Source organism: Cydia pomonella, chromosome 15 (genome assembly GCF_033807575.1).
Source record: "Cydia pomonella isolate Wapato2018A chromosome 15, ilCydPomo1, whole genome shotgun sequence".
Taxonomy (NCBI): domain Eukaryota; kingdom Metazoa; phylum Arthropoda; class Insecta; order Lepidoptera; family Tortricidae; genus Cydia; species Cydia pomonella.
Genome location: NC_084717.1, coordinates 5786809 through 5804451, shown reverse-complemented (window position 1 = coordinate 5804451; position 17643 = coordinate 5786809). Strand labels below are relative to the sequence as shown.

The following is a 17643-nucleotide window of genomic DNA, read 5'->3' as shown; positions in this document are numbered from 1 at the left end:
GTTTAAAATAGATTGCCATATCGCTAAGCGTAATTATATAAGTCAAACAATAAAAACTAGCTCTGATATAATTAAAACAACGTGGAAAGTAATTAATGTGGAGACTGGTAGATCAAAGCAAAGGATGAAAGATCTTAAACTAAAAATTGATGACAAAATCGTAGATTCCAGTTTAGATGTAGCAACAGAATTTGAAAAATTCTTCACCGAGGTACCAGCTTCCACAACTAAGAACTTAAATTCATCACCCTCGTCTGCCGTTACACTGTTAGAAGAGAATGTCCCAGAATGTACTAGAAACCTTAATTTTGAACATGTGAGTGCCTCAGATATATTAAAGGCGTTTAAATCAATTAATGTAAAAAAAACTAGTGACCTTTGGGGAGTCTCCGTTCATACTGTCAAATCCTTAATAGAAGTTGTAGCGCCTGACCTGGTAGTTATATTTAATAACAGTGTTGACTGCGGTGAGTTTCCTGATCTAATGAAACATAGTAAAGTCACTCCTTTATTTAAATCAGGTAGCACATCCGACCCCACTAACTTTAGACCGATATCAGTATTACCAACATTCAGCAAAATTTTTGAAAAAATAGTTTTGAGTCAGTTATTGAAACATTTTAACATTAATAATCTAATGCACAACAAACAATTTGGTTTTACACGGGGTCGCTCAACAACCGACGCTGGTGTTGAGCTAATTAAACAGATCTTCGATGCCTGGGAGGAGTCACAGGATGCTTTAGGTATCTTCTGTGACTTATCTAAGGCCTTCGATTGCGTCTGTCATGAAACATTGATCAGGAAACTGCACTATTATGGAGTAAGAGGCTCGGCACTGAATTTAATAAAGTCTTACTTACACGGTAGAATACAAAGGGTTGATGTGAGTGGACAGCGATCACCGGGGTCATTGGTCTCTATGGGTGTACCGCAGGGATCAATATTGGGGCCGTTCCTGTTCCTTATCTACATTAATGACCTGCCTTACCTAGTAAAGACCCACCATGACATAGTATTGTTTGCAGACGATACTTCACTTATTTTCAAAGTCAAACGACAGCAACAAGCTTGCAGTGATGTAAACAATGCTATTTCTAAAGTAGTAAATTGGTTTAATGTTAATAATTTATTGTTAAATGAGAAAAAGACTAAGTGCATTAAGTTTGTTACAAGTCACATAAGGAATGAGCAAACAGGTGTCATTGTCAAGGATGAGGAATTGGAACTAGTAGATAGCACAGTTTTTCTTGGTATAACTTTAGATTCTAAACTACAATGGGGTCCCCATATTGCTAATCTCTCGAATAGACTGAGTTCTGCAGCTTTTGCAGTGAGCAAGATCCGTCAGTTAACAGACGTGAAAACAGCTCGATTAGTTTACTTTAGTTACTTTCATAGCATTATGTCATATGGTATTTTACTATGGGGTAGTGCTTCAGAGATAAATACCATTTTTGTTCTGCAGAAGAGGGCTATTCGTGCAATATATAAAATGTACCATAGAGACACACTTAGAGATAAGTTTAAGGACATTAACATAATGACAGTACACTGTCAATATATTTATGAGAATATTCTGTATGTACATAAAAATATTGCCAGTTTTAAGAAAAACTGTGAAATACATAATATTAATACTAGAAATAAGCATAAGCTCGCAGTGCCCTTCACTAGGCTCCATAAAATTAAGAAATCATTCATGGGTAATTGTGTAAGATTTTACAATAAACTTCCTAATATTATAACTGAATTGTCTGTTAGTAAATTTAAAAATTATATAAAACGTAAGCTTATCTCTAAAGCCTATTATAGCACACAAGACTACATGAATGATGAAACACCGTGGGATTAAGTGTGATTGTAAAGAATGAATTATTTATTGTTATGTTATTAATGATGAAATTGATAATTCAATGTATATATATACCGTATTTTTTGACATTTAGATTTTATTCTAGAAAGGTTCTAGACTAGTATTTTTATACAATTTTGATGTATGACGATCTTTTTATGAAATTCTTATTATTAAGTTTACCATATCTATAATAGTTCAATGTTTTTTTTAGAACAATAATAACTGCATCAATAAATTGCTCTGATATTTAGATTAAGATGATATTTGTAAAATTTGACGATTTAAAAGTGCTTGTTGCTAGGCCTATTTGAATAAAGAATATTTTGATTTTGATTTTGAAATGATATTTCGTACATAAGTTCCGAAAAACTCATTGGTACGCGCCGGGGTTTGAACCCGCGACCTCCGGATTGCAAGTCGCACGCTCCTACCGCTAGGCCACCAGCGCTTATTTATATCTAGAGCATAATTTATCACACTACGACATCCGGTATGAGTGCAACTAGATCTCTCTACTCAGAACACTTCAAACAGAGACGTTATTGTTTTGAAGAATGATAAAGTGTGGTAAGGTTTCCGAGAAATCATCGGCTAAGGCTTGGAGTACACAGGGAAATAAATTATACTTGTTAAATTTGTTTTTGGACTGTTGAAGTTTTAGTCCAAATTTTCATTTTAATTAGTATACTTACTCTTACTTTTACTAGTTTTAATTTCCGACTGAATATTTAGCAGAAAGTTTACAGTAAAGACCTATAAGGCTACCATACCACCAGTTTTTACATTGACGTATTCGCTCAACTCTACGTAAGTTGGCAGAATCATCAACACCTTGATGGAGCCATAACACGAAAAAAATTGATTGATTGAACTTACTTTCTATGCATTTCGCTTGCACTAATACGCCAGTAGGTACGAGCGAGATGCATAGAAAGTATAAGTTACGTTACATAAACGTGAGCAAATATGTCAATGTCAAGACTGGTGGTAGCCGTACATATACAATACAATGTCTTTACAATTTATAATGGCCTCTAAAAAGAGTCACCGACTAACACATGCGATTTACAGTACATTGCTGCATTTGATCGAACAATTGAACTTGTTGCTTCTACTTAGCCGGCAATTATCTAAAATGTCATGATACTTGTTGCAGGGTCTGTAGAAAGTTTATGGCGCCTGTAATTATTAGAGTTGCACTATACAAAGATTCACTAGTCCACCAATTAAGGGACAAAGCCAACCTCCTCAGAGCTCCCCGCGTCTAGCACAGGTACACCCTGAAAAGCTCTGGGAGCCTTCACCATCTGTGTACTATACGTCATACGTACGAATTGCTTATACATAGATGTGGTCTTCTGTAAGTAGAGATATTCCCATCACTTGGCTTCTCCAGATTAGATTTGAGCGTGATGATATTTCGCTGCCTCTTTTAGGCCAAAAAGTAATGTCGCAATTAACACATAATCCTACTTAGCGTCGCGCAGTCAGGTAAAAATTAATGTTGAGCTCATCGCACTGCCAGTGCCACCTTATAAATATGAAGCATTTTTATTACTAAGTAATCGCTTTGTTAGCTACAAATCACAAAACCTACCGTTATTCCAACCCCGAGCCAAAGGTAGTCGATTTAAACGGTATCTTCATCTCTGTCACTCCAATGTTGTAGCAGTGATAGAGACGGAGATGCAGAAAATTCAAATTTGCGTTTTTAAGCGCACGTTACACACGGCCTACACGGGAGCGGCATTCTAACTTACAAAAATTATTTTAACCTGATATCGATTTGACATCAGACATCACTCATATTCACCGTCAACATACAACGAGTGAGATGCACCGAAAGTAATGACACAATATCAAATCAAGATTTTTAAAGCTTGAATGCTTCTGGAGCCCACTGCCCACCATTCGAAGATTTCGAAGTCAGTCAGTCGGTTGGCCAGTGTGTAAAGTGAACGCGCGTGAAATTAAATTCAAGATGAACTTGGACGCCAAAAGTCATGTCATAACACTGTTTCTGATTTCCAACTCTTTTAATGGGGTGAGTGAAATGCTTCAAATAATAATTTTTAAGAAAAAAATTAGGGAGACCGGATGAAAAAAAGATGATTGTTGATTTTGGGTTTTATACAATGAAATTAAAAAGACAGCTACCTACGGCTAATTATGTAGAAAAGAAGGTAAAATGCTTTTGTTTTTGTCACTGCACCCACCTCTTGAATCATTTCAGATTTGCCCTATGGTTGACTGGTAAGATACCCGCAATAGGGTATCGGACTGTATTTAATAATTATTATTTCACACCATGCATAAAATAAAGCACCAGATAATTATTAGAAAAACATAGATAGCATAGGATATAAATATAAAAAAGTAGATGAGTTGACCGTGACGTCATTGTATAATTTTTCATATGAATTTGTTCATTTGCTTGATTTTTTAATGAAAATATTAAGATCACTATACGAGTATACATGCCTTTAACATTTGAGAAGTTACCTCGATTCCTCATGAACCCCATCGTCAGAACTCAAACTTGACAAAAATTTGTCTTGAAAATCTAATTTGCTTAACAAACACAGCGAAGAGGACAAATTTACAGAAAACAGCAGCCAAATAACACTAGACCCTACTCATAGTGTTGTGATCCTGTCGGTGAGTAAGGTTGTCAGAGCTCAACGAGGGGGGGCGGGGTTAGGGTCGGCAACGCGCATGTAACTCCTCTGGAGTTGTAGGCGTACATAGGCTACGGAGACTGCTTACCATCAGGCGGCCGTATGCTTGTTTGCAACCGACGTAGTATAAAAAAAATCGCCTAACGTGAACTATGCCTCGTTGAAGAGTTCCATTCTGATCATCATCAGCAGTTCCACTGCATCAAATGTCACTTGTTTAAATGTAAATGCTTGAATTGTTGATGAAAAAAACAACCTAATAACAGTTTTTAAATGTCGGGAGCTCAATAAAAACAATACAAAAGGTAATCACGGTTTATAACCCGGTCGATATAAGTGTAGCCATACAACCGAATTGAGAACCTTCTCCTATTGAAATCTTGAAGTCGGTTAAAAACTACCTTGGATCTTCTTGACATTAGATCTGGGTTAATAGAGTTAGACCAAGATAAAGGCAGCGATTTAGAATCCCAGACTGTGCAAGTGTTATTTAAACGTCATAATTTCATAGAAGTTACCAAACTAACTAAGTAGAATGAGACGACAAAAAATTAGGACTAAGAAATATAGAGATCATCCATTACATAACATCACGTGCTTAGGGGGTGGGAGGAGTCACAAACTTTGTGACGTCACTATTACTTCGTCAGTAACCGATTTTTTTAATTCATTATAAAGTTAAATAACGAGTTTTTAGAACGATAATTTTTTTTTCCTAATCGATTTTGTGGTATATATAGATGAATATTATTATTTCATTATCAAAAATATTTTGATTAACTATTAATAATACCTAATTCCAATTGGCGATTTCGTTGAAAACATAATTGCCAAAAATGTGACCTCACGGGGCGGAATTAGCTAAATAAGACAAAGTGTGATAAGGAGGGGTCAAAAAACCTAGAAATTCATGTGACGTACTTAATGGATGTCTCCATATATATGACGCAAAAATAAACTGAAAATGTAACAATGATGTCTTCCTCGTTATCATTATATGAGTGAATTGAAAAAATATATACATAATTAAATTTAATTGATTCCATTGTGTTCCGAAAATAAGCCATTTTTAGGGTTCCGTACCCAAAGGGTCAAACGGGACCCTATTACTGAGACTCCGCTGTCCGTCCGTCCGTCCGTCTGTCTCATGAACCGTGATAGTTAGCCAGTTGAAATTTCTATAGATTATGTATTTCTGTTGCCGTTATAACAACAAATACTAAAAACAGAATAAATTAAATATTTATTTCCAATCTCGAGGTTCTCATCCAATCACCGAAGTTAAGCAACTTCGGGCGGGGTCAGTACTTGGCTGGGTGACCGTTTTTATAGATAATGGTATGGAACCCTTCCTATGCGAGCCCGACTCGCACTTGGCCGGTTTTTTATTAAAGTTACAGGTTGTAAGGCGTCACGGTAGACCTCGTCGAAATGGCGGGACGAACTTGACGCCTCTGACAGAGACTGGTGGGAGACTTCCGAGGATAGGGACACGTGGAAGAATAAGAGGGAGGCCTTTTCCCAACAGTGGGACAATATGGGCTCATAATAATAAATAATGCATTAGTGTTTTTGCGTATGCGTATATAGACTTAGGTATATGTGTATGGATTAACTACAATACAATGAATAAGTACCTACAATACAATTTCATGGTTTATTTTGCGTAACACATGAATCAATTAACTTAACACTGGGTAATTACAGCTTCTTAAGTACGCTTCATTGCGTTTTTTTTTGCAATTTACCCATTTTCCTAGTAAGATTTTATTTGTAGGGACTGCGTCCTACATTCGCCCAAGCTTTAGATGATATTAAATAAATAATATTTTAATTTAGCTTTTCCCGTTATGCGCAATGTGCATTTTAGTTAATAGCATACGTAACTGTTTATTATGACCGTTACAGGGATGAGATGAGCTTGTAAAAGCATTGTAATATAAGTAATCTGTTTCCTTCCCTTTGTCGGCACTTGCCTTTGTCTTAATCTCTCTTTGTTTTATTTCTTTGTCAGTTTCCGAATATTGTTAACTTTAAGTCATAAACTAATTTGTAGCCAGCGGGGTAATTCATGGGAAACGTTAGGATTCGCCATGTGCGAAACCGTTATAGGTTCTGTATCGCTATTCCTATTGCGTACCTGATGCAAGGTTATAATCATCGGGATCGCGGGAGTCAAAGATAGTTGGTAGTCAGACGTCAACTCGACAAGTTGTCTCGTACCTATTATCACAGGTTGAGCTTGATATCGTATCGCTCCCTCGCGTTCTCTTGGTACCTATCTTTAATGGTCGAGCTCGATTATATATCGCTCCCTACTTCTTATTGTAATTAGTGTTAGTTTAGTATTGAGTTGTGTTAATATAGATTTATTATTGTTACCGCGTCTGAACTTTTTATTTGCAACAATCCCAACACCTAAGTACATATACCAAACTCCACTGCTAAATATTCAAAATTGCAGTTTCGACCAGCCACTTCGATTCTCTATTTAGGCGGTGGTAACATTTCATCTTGTACTTTTATTTTCAGTTTGGCTTTGGCCTCTTCCTATTCGCCTTCGGCGTTGGGAGCGGGGTCGTCGTGGGCATGACCCAAGGGTTTACAATATGCATAGCGATCGGTGCCGCAATTATCGGTCTGACTGTAGTCGGCTACACTGGAGCTATAACACAGCACAAGAAGAAACTGGACTCGGTGAGTATTATAGGTAACAGTGGCGGATCGTTCAAAGAACTCGATTCCCACCGGCTTGTCTAAACTTCAGCCCGTTGAGTACTTTCACGATCGGTTCATGGAGAAAAGGAAACCAAAATTAGCTCCGGGTTCCCTACGAATATTTGTGACGCGCCGCCACTGATAGGTAACCAGGAAAATTTCTAGTTGCCAATTCTTTCATGTACTCTGATAAAGACCGTCGACACAAAACTGACAGCGATTTACTTTTCTTACACACTCTCACCTAATTAGGTACAGGTATTTTCTGAAAGTCCGTATGAAAACAAGAGACGACACTAACTTATAATACATATATTAAACAAAAATATTTTAGAGTATCGTTAGAACGTCTATAGTAATAATAATGTAACCTTTGTTCTTTTGGCAAAGGATGTAGGTACATATTTACTTCACGTCGCCGTGTGTTAAAGGTTCCATGTAAAGTACCTACATATGTACATATATAAGCCGTAAGAGCGGTAAGAGCGTGTGACTTTCAATCCGGAGGTCGCGGGTTCAAACCCCGGCTCGTACCTATGAGTTTTTAAGAACTTATGTACGAAATATCATTGATATTTACCAGTCACTTTTCGGTGAAGGAAAACATTGTGAGGAAACCGGACTAATCCCAATAAGGCCTAGTTTACCCTCTGGGTTGGAAGGTAAGACGGCAGTCGCTTTCGTAAAAACTAGTGCCTACGCCAATTCTCCATGAGCCGTGGTAAAAATGCCGGGACAACGCGAGGAAGAAGAAGATATACAGGATGACCTTAGCCATTGGACAAACCCTGAAATCCCACGTACCACGTAGGGTCAGGAATGCTCTGATGTTAATATTTTTTGATTAGAAAATGAATTTTTCGAACAAAAGTTATTTGCAATAATCGACAACAAAAAGAAACATTCTGTATTTTTGGCAGTGTTTTTGATAATTTGTTCGAAATATTTGATAATGATGACATTTTTCAAAAGTCAGAAGCTTATTAGTGTCATAAATAAAAAAGATAATCAAAAAGGTCGAAGAAGGTTCCATGCTAGCTACTAACATATACATACTGCTCCAAAGTAAAAAAATGGTAATTTGTTAATTTCTTCGAAACCGCTACACCGGTTGTTATGACACTTTGTATACTGGTTCTAAATACACTAATGCATATGTACATTTCGGCTTTGTTCAATAGCTAGGGACACACTGTATATATCGGGAACCCAGTGCATAAACTACGGGTCAAGCCTGAGGGCCTACCGCGAACCACGTTCGACGAGTTGCCTCCCTGTCACACTAACGTACAAATTTACAAGTGCGACAGGGAGGCAACACGTCGAACGTGGTTCGCGGTAAGCCCTCTGATGACGTCATCTAATCTCAAGTGCTGCGCCAGCGCCGGCGCGCGGGTGGTGCCGGGCGACAGTTTTTATCGATATCGACCCTTGACACGTGTAGACGCATTGATTTCCGAATATTAATTTTGATTACCTAATTAGTGACTTTGATTAGAAATTTGGCAATACAAGGATGTTGTATGTTGTTTATTGACTTTCGTGCAATTACATTTGTATCTCAGTTGAATCTAGACTGTTTTATTATCTCGAGGAACACTTAGGACTAATTAGCCATCGACGCCATCGTGATGCCCACCAATAGACAATAATCTGATGATCCAGACCATTCTGCGACATATAAGTATCTACCCGTAAGGTACGTTACCTATAAGTACTAACTAAGTCAGAACACAAGAAATTCTAACACACCCTCAAGTGTTCTAGAAATTACGGTTTCACTTTTTGGACTCGAAATTAGGGTTTCACTTTTTGCCCAGGTCTCAAAGGTAGCCTACAACCTACAACAACTCTAAGTAGGTATTAGGTAATAGTACATTACGATACAAGTGCGAAAAGTAGGAAACACGACCGAAGGGAGGGTTTTAAATCGACACGAGTTGCGAATCACCTATTCGCCCATGTATCGTACAACGTTTTACAGTAGATATGGCCCTTTTAATGTTCGACATAGGAACGTACTCGTAATATGCTAATTTTCGGACTAGTGCGGTAAAGTAGCAACATATGTACTGTAAAGGTTATCTATTATCAAGTGACCAACAGACCAATTTATTACACATACGAGTATTAACATTACTTGTTCACAGTACGCGTCGGGGATGGTAATGCTGACGGCGGCCGAGATAGTGCACTTGGTGGTGTTGAGCAACTCACCCTTTCTGCGTGCCGATGACGTCGGTCTGAGAGCATATTTTATAACCATGGTCTTCATTATCTGCACATCGGTGAGAAATTTATCTCCGACTCCACTATAGTAAACACACCTATAATGGAACAGGCACCAGTAATGGGATGGTATAGCGACAGCGATATGCGACTGTTGTTGCTAAAGTATTTGACAGTGTGATTAATGTACAGTTAAATAAGTGCGTGAGCCTTAACCCAAACCAGTTTGGTTTTCGACCAGGGTTATCAACAGAAACTGCAATACTGTGCCTTAAGCACACTGTCAAGTATTATTTAAACAGAAAGACGCCAGTTTATGCGTGCTACTTAGACCTGTCTAAGGCTTTTGACCTGGTTTCCTACAATATCCTATGGAAAAAACTAAAAGACATTAATTTACCTAATGAGACCATACAAATTCTGAGGTATTGGTATGGAAATCAGGTCAATAGTGTTAGATGGTCAGGTATTTTATCAGACCCGTACAGGTTGGAGTGTGGGGTGAGGCAGGGGGGTTTGACCTCGCCCACACTTTTTAACCTTTATATAAATGAGCTTCTCGAGGCGCTCGGCAAAACGCATATCGGCTGCCATATTGACACAGTTTGTATGAATAATTTGAGTTACGCCGACGATATGGTTTTGTTGAGCGCATCGGCTTGTGGTTTGCGAAAACTTTTAAGTATATGCGAAACCTACGCCATCCAACATGGGCTAAAGTACAATGTGGATAAAACCCAATACATGGTGTTTGAGCCTACCGGCTATCGAATACCTAAGGTACCTCCCATAAATTTGAATGGTAGTCCTCTAGAAAGGGTAATGTCTTTTAAATACTTAGGCCATGTTGTCACCTCAGATTTAAAAGATAACATGGATATTGAGCGCGAACGGAGGGCCCTGTCGGTAAGGGCAAACATGATTGCGCGTAAGTTTGCGCGCTGTACTAGGGAGGTGAAATTAACTCTTTTTAGAGCATATTGCACCTCCCTGTATACGTGCAGCTTATGGACGTACTACACTCAGCGGGCCTACGGGGCCCTTCGGGTTCAATATAACAACGCGTTCCGGGTATTGGTGGGGCTGCCCCGCTTCTGTAGCGCATCAGGGATGTTTGCTGAAGCGCGCGTCGATTGCTTTTATACGACTATGCGCAAACGATGCACATCCCTGGTGCGCCGGGTGCGGGCCAGCCCCAACCCAATCCTGCGTTCGATTGCCGAGAGGTTTGACTGCCCATATTTGAGGCATTGTGATGACATGCATGTTTCTAGAAGTACCTATTATGTCTAACCACTAAATAGGTGCTTCTAGAAACATAGCTGTCTTAGTAAGTATTTAGTGATAAGTTTGTACATATTAACATAGCTGTAAGTGCATACTAACATACTAATGAGTCTAAAGTTACTTGAAATAAATGATTAATTATAATTATAATTAATAAATTATAGACAAATCCCGTAAAACAAGTATTTACCATCAGTTTTTTTTTTATCACTGGCAACATTTTACCATAAACAAGAGCCAAACAGCTGCTTAAGTTTAATTTTTCATTGATATTTGTTAGTTTGAAAATTAATGGCGCCAATACATCCCATGACTGGAGCAAAAAACCATAGTTTTAATTGGTTAGTAATATTGAATCTAATTGCAGTAGCTTTCATTAAAATACATAGAAAACATAAAGGACAAATTGGACATTCAACTTTTAAAACATATAGCGGTAGAATCAGTCAGATAAAACTATATAGGAAACATTCGTTTTCGACTACAGAATTGGGATATTATTTTATTGGGCAGGGTTATAACTTATTATAAGAGACGTGAAATATTTATCGCGACATATCCTTGCAGTTCCAATGAACCCTGGGACTTCTAAAGGTGTATATTATGGTTCTATTCTGTTTTTATGAGGGAAGAATAACTTTTTTTTTATTTTGATGTCGATCGCTTAAGCATAATATATTCTTGGTTTATAGGTTTCCCTGAAAAAAAATTTTTTTGTCCTTTGCAAATTTTGAAAGAAAGGATGACCTATAAACCTAGTATTTCATTGTGTCAATAACATACTAAAAAATCATGGAGAATCGAAAATATTTAGAAGTGGAAAAACGTTTTTTCTTTTTGTATGGAAGATCACGTAGAATAGAATAACTTTATTTGCATAGAATAAGTACATATTTTGGTGTCCACAGATGTAATTTTGACAATTTGTTGCTTATTCTGCTATATGTATATAATAATACTAGCATGCAAAAACTTTACACAATTTAATTTTTAATTACTATTGAATAACAACTTTATTTTACTCCTGGATGTTTTCGGAGAGAAAAGCTTTGAGGCAATAATAATTTTTATCCAATAAGTAACAAACAAGACTTCTTTTAAATTTATTAATAGGTAGCTCCCTCATGCGTTGCGGTAGCTTGTTATACACTTTAATGCACATTGCAAAACACTGTCTGTTATATAATGAAGTCTTAGGAATACTTTCATGTACAAGACCTTCATTTCTCGTGCCCCTCGGAAACACAGTTTTGGCCGTCGTCAAAAGTTCCATATGGTTCTTGACGAAAATGCACGACTCCAATATATACAAAGACGGAAGCGTCAGGATCTTTAAATTTTTGAACATTTTCTCTACATGACTTATAAGGGCGTGAATCACAGATTGCTCGGATACATTTTTTCTGTGCAATAAATGCTCTATCCAGACTTGAACTGGCCCCCTAAAGGATAAGGCCGTACCTCAAATTTGAACTAATATAGCCGTGATAAGCGGCTAAAGAGGCTTGTAAACCGGACATGCGTCTCAGTCTCCTCAAAACATAAACAAACCTATTTATTTGGAACAAACTTTTTCAATCTGTTCATTCCAGTCCAGATATTTATCTAATTTTAAACCTAAAAATGTTACGTTATCCATTTCGGCTATAGTTTTATTTTTATAGTGTATATTTAATTCTTCACTTTTGCCGAGTTTTGTATTAAATTGTACATAGTTCGTTTTCTCAACATTTATTTGCAAATTATGTTTACCTAGCCAATCGATTACAAAGATCAACATTTCATTTATTTTTTTCCACGTGCTTTTTGATGCTCTCATATTTATTTGATGTAACAACAACTGAAATGTCGTCCGCAAATAAAATGGATTTATACTTAATTGCATCGCATATATCGTTTACATAGATGATAAACATTAATGGACCTAGTACACTACCTTGAGGTACACCAAAGTTATTTTGTAGAGTTTCAGATTGGTAGTGGATTTCCTCATTTTGGTCATTTAATGTGGAAATATCTACATATTGATTTCTTCCAGACAAGTACGTTTGAATCCAATTTAAAGCAGGTCCTCGTATGCCATATTTGTCTAATTTTTGGAGAAGCAAAGAATGGTCTACAAAATCGAACGCTTTAGACATGTCTAAGAATATTGCTGTTGTGTGTTTTTTTTCATCTACGCTTTTTGTTACGTAGTGAACTAAGTTAAAACCAGCAAGTGTGGTGGATTTGTTTTTTTGAAATCCGTTTTGTTCCTGTTTTATGACATTATATTTTTCGAAAAATTCCATAATTCGTTTATGCATGCACTTTTCAAAAATTTTCGATAAGATGGGTATCAGGGTTATAGTTCCGTTGCCAATTGATATGAAGCAAGCTTCAGAATCCCGTAACAAATTGTGGCGTTATGATAGGGAACACCATACGCGAAAATTAAACCGCAAAACAATTATGATTGACCTAATTCATCGCGCCTTAGAATCGTCAGATCCATTTTCTTATGATTCTTGTCTATGATGACACTCAGCAGTCGCCAAAAACAAAACGAGCGTTTAGTTATTCCTGAAAAAGTTCTCTGGCTTTTGAATGTTTTATATCTCGGGGGCTTAGCAGAAATCAAAGATGATGAAAATATTACTTTAGCATCTGAAGAAATTTTAATATATTGATCACCCTGCATGATCCGGAGTCAGTTAGCCAGCCGAAATTACCGTCGGAACGCACGCAACAGTTTTGACTTTTCCATACAAATTGCCTCGGTCAGCTTATCATTTTGTATGGAGGTCATTTTTATTTCTGTCCGATGGAAAATTCCACTTGACACTTTCATATATATTACATAATCTCTACAAGTCTTCGTTACGGTGCTACTTAACAGCCTGTATAAAAAAAATAATTGAACAAAAACTTTCCATACGGTTGAACCGATCAGGTTCGCTATACTTTTCCTTGGCCGGTTTTTTTTATATTGATCAGCGGGGGACTAAGCTTTTTGTTTATTTAAAACTAAAAAAATGAGTTATGATTAACAACAATAAATAATAGACGAATTAAGAAACTGTCGTATTTGCGCAATTTATCTATTTATTCACTTAAACATCCTGTAGCTCCTAAAGTATTAATCGTAGAGTAAAAATAAAGGAAATTTTATTTAGGTATCTACAAACTTTTGTTTCAAGTAATTATAATGCTATTTGTACTGCAGTACAGATATTCGATATCGCACACACACAACCTCTGCACAACCCCCACCCCCGAGGACTTTTAGTATGTTCATCTGGACACCACAAGTTATACCTGTACTAATTTACAAAACTACACGAATTATTTATCCTGCTTTTATTCATTTTCTTGAACTACATGTGTATCGATCGATCATTTCGCTGATTTAAATTTAATTCCAGACCTGTACCATTATGTCCATGGCCTAAAACCAAAATTTGTGATAGAGAAGCTTACAATTAGACAAACCACTACCCCCCCCTTACAAATGACAAATGGTCTTTTCTAATACGTTTCAGATTGTGTCAATGATGTTGGCGTGGACCATGTCCTATCGCATCAGCCACGCCCGTGCGATACCCGCATTCACTGAGAAAAACGGTCAGCAAAATTTGCAAGCATAGACCATCCCACAACGCAACGTCACCACGACCCACACTTATTTTTTATTGTAGGTATTATGGGTACTAGTAAATTTGAGGTTTGTTTTGTAGATTTTAAGTATGTTTATGTCTAAGGACCAGTAGTAACTTAGGTAAGTACGCCATTTTCGTTTAAGAGGAAAGAGGACGGCCGATTTTCCATACAAACGTAGTCCCCATTTTCCTCTCTGGATATTGACATTTTGGAAAATATTTATCCATAATTTGATGTCTATTAACCATAGCCAGGGGGGCGAAACTGTTCCTTTTGGTCATTCCTGGCTCTGGGGGCCTACCCCGAACATCGAAGTTCGTCAATTGCGGGCATTTTTCTCTGTCACTCTAATTACGTCTTAGTGAGAGTAAAAGAGAAAGATCCCCGCAATTGGCGAATTTCGGTTTTCGCGCTAGGCCCCCTGTTCGGCTCAGCATCGCTTCGAGATTTTTTTTCGATTTTTTATTATTATTAAAATTAGGAGTGAAAAACAGATTTCACACAATTTATTAAATGCGTCCAACTTCTAAAATAATTAAACAATAAACATACGAAAAAAACGTAGGGGCATAGCTGTGGTTGATATACAACAGATTGTGTCAAAATATTCTCAATAATGTTAATATCTAGGGAGGAAAATGAGGACTACGTTTGTATGAAAAGGCGATTTCGCGCGGGTCCTTCATTGTCGTCTTAATTGATTTGTGATTTTTTTAATATAGGTACTTAATTGATAAGATAACTGTAACTGCATGCATTGAGACTTTTTAAATTCGTACATACCTACGTATTAAAAATATTCTTTAGTTATGTCTTAAATCATTTATTTTGTACTTCATTTTATTCAAATTAAAGTTCATTTAGAAACGTATCCTGATTTTGTTTTGTTACCTTTGTTAGAAACCCTGTTATAATATTAGGTAAGTATGTATAGGTATGAATAAATAAAAAAACCTGAGAAATCCTAATTAATTATTTTAGGTACATTTCCACTTTTCTTAGTCATAATGTTATAGTAATGCCATCTGTCGGTCTTATTTTAAAACGCCACAGTTCTTAAGCAAACTGCTAGCTGTTAAATACTGCGCCCTAGTCGAATAGATGGCGCCACGATACTCGTTCTAAGAAGCTTACTTCGCTGTGATTGGTCCTCAGGTCCTCACGAACGTCATAATAACTTCGACACAATGACATTCGCTCGCTAACTTCACTTAAAATAAGTAGTTAAAATTCTGAGACTGGCAAGTTCAATGAGTGAGAAATTAAGACTGCCAAGTCGCTGTTCTTTCGAAAACTAGTTTTTAATTAAATACAAAATTTAACCTAAAACAATATATGTATTCTAGAACTTCTGGATCACACTGTAAAACAAAATAAAACTACCAGCGGTCTGTGCATGGCGTCTCAGTCTGCTCCTCGTCGGGAGCAGCGGCGATGGTAAGCTAAACTATTCATTTATTTCTTTCGATGGGTAAAAACGGGATTATATTACTAAAGACTCCACTGTCCGTCTGTCTGTCACCAGGCCATGAACCGTGATAGCTAGATAGTTGAAATTTTCACAGATGATGTATTTCGGTTGCCGCTATAACAACAAATACTAAAAACAGAATAAAATAAATATTTAAGTCGGGCTCCCATACAACAAACGTGATTTTTTGCGTAATGGTACGGAACTCTTCGCGCGCGAGTCCTTCTCACACTATTGGCCGGTTTTAGGATATTTTATCGTCAATCATGTTACCACGGCGTCCATTACGAGTCAGTTAGATGTAATAGTTACCTTAATTGTTTTTGTAGATTTAATTTACAAGCTCCACCGCTTCTCATAGTAATCAATGTCCTGTGTTGTCCTACGGTCCGTCTGTCTGTCCGTCCGCGGCTTAGCTCCGTGATCGCTAGTGCTTTCTAGCACAGCTGTAATTTGGCGTGGATACATAAATCAATAATGGTGAGGTGACAAAATTGTAAAATAAAAAGAATAAAAATAATTTGTAGGGTACAGTCAGCATCAAAAGTAGTGGATCAAACAAGGATTCAAAAGTTTCATTCTGTAACAGCTTAACAAAAATTGATGGTTCTATATGTACTTAGAACAATTTAGACTCTGAAAAGATATACTTTCGAAGGTGAATTTTAGAGATTTATCTATATTTGGAAAAGTTATCCGGAATATCAGATGCTTTTGGCGCGTTGTTTCATCCGCTATTATTGATGTTGACTGTACCTCCCCTACATTTTTTATCGCAGTCTTCCCTTCTTAATGAAAATACGTCGCTACAAACTACAAAGTATTGTGATATAATGGTAACTTCATTGCCGGATCTCTAGGGGCAAGCCGGGGCCCATGCCCCGGGCTGCAAACTGGAACTTTTTGGCAGACGAATATTATGTCTCATCAGTGGTAACTACGGAACCCCACAATGAGCATAGCATGGCCGGCCTTCTCTTAGCTGGTCAAGTCGTGCTTAGAATTAGATATCTGATGTAGATGGCGTTGTACGCCTCTGTACATTGTGTAGTACATTTCGTTCACAGAATTGCCGCAGTACAACGAAATCTATTTCAGCCTTGTTGTCCTTAGACTTTAAATCGCTTCTACTATCAATGGGTTTAGCTGCAGTTTTATGTAAAATATTTCTGTTACTACAGTGATGGTGCTAAGATGGATAGGTGATAAATGATTTAACACACCACAGCCAGGCCAGTCAATATTTATAGGGGCCGTGCGCGTTGGAGGGTCTGCCATCTTGTGGCCTGAATCGGAACCATAAACATGCACATGTACATGTCACGTGTTTTCTTGTGCACAACCATATGAATGGTTCTGCCATCTTGTGGGCTACATCGGAACAAAAAACATCACATTTACGCCTCGCGCCAAAAATCTGACGGCTCCTGTGCTACAGTTCATGCACGCTCCCTATACTGGGTCAAATATTAGGGGTCGTAATGCCGAATGTCTAAAATATATGTATATAATAGTACAAGTTTTGCTTAGTTTGGGGCTAGGTCGATCTGTGTAAGATTGTCCCCAAACATCACCAACAAGGTGTCCCATAAGACCGATAAAAACATCGTAAAAAATAACCCTAGGGCCCATACGCTTCATCTATTTCGGGCCCTCAAGCTGTCCATTAGATTTTTGGAATTTTGTGGTTAGTCCCATGAGGAACACATTCCATTTTAACACATTTTTAACATTCATGATCAGGACCCCTGTAATGATGGTTG

The 17643-nt window shown here is 37.3% G+C and overlaps 1 protein-coding gene across 1 annotated transcript; it reads left to right on the top strand.

Annotated features, from left to right (window-relative positions):
• The first annotated feature begins 3597 nt into the window (after window positions 1-3597).
• On the top strand, window positions 3598-15280 carry LOC133525620 (uncharacterized). Its single transcript, XM_061861936.1, has 4 exons — window positions 3598-3902; window positions 7069-7233; window positions 9405-9542; window positions 14292-15280. The coding sequence occupies exons 1-4, from the start codon at window positions 3840-3842 to the stop codon at window positions 14394-14396; spliced, it is 471 nt and encodes a 156-aa protein (XP_061717920.1). The 5' UTR covers window positions 3598-3839; the 3' UTR covers window positions 14397-15280.
• The last annotated feature ends 2363 nt before the right edge of the window (window positions 15281-17643 follow it).

Coding starts and splice junctions, on each gene's coding strand:
- LOC133525620 (XM_061861936.1), top strand. CDS start 3,840: ATGAACTTGGACGCCAAAAGTCATGTCATAACACTGTTTCTGATTTCC. Junction 3,903..7,068: donor TTTCCAACTCTTTTAATGGG/GTGAGTGAAATG, acceptor TTTTATTTTCAG/TTTGGCTTTGGCCTCTTCCT. Junction 7,234..9,404: donor ACAAGAAGAAACTGGACTCG/GTGAGTATTATA, acceptor ACTTGTTCACAG/TACGCGTCGGGGATGGTAAT.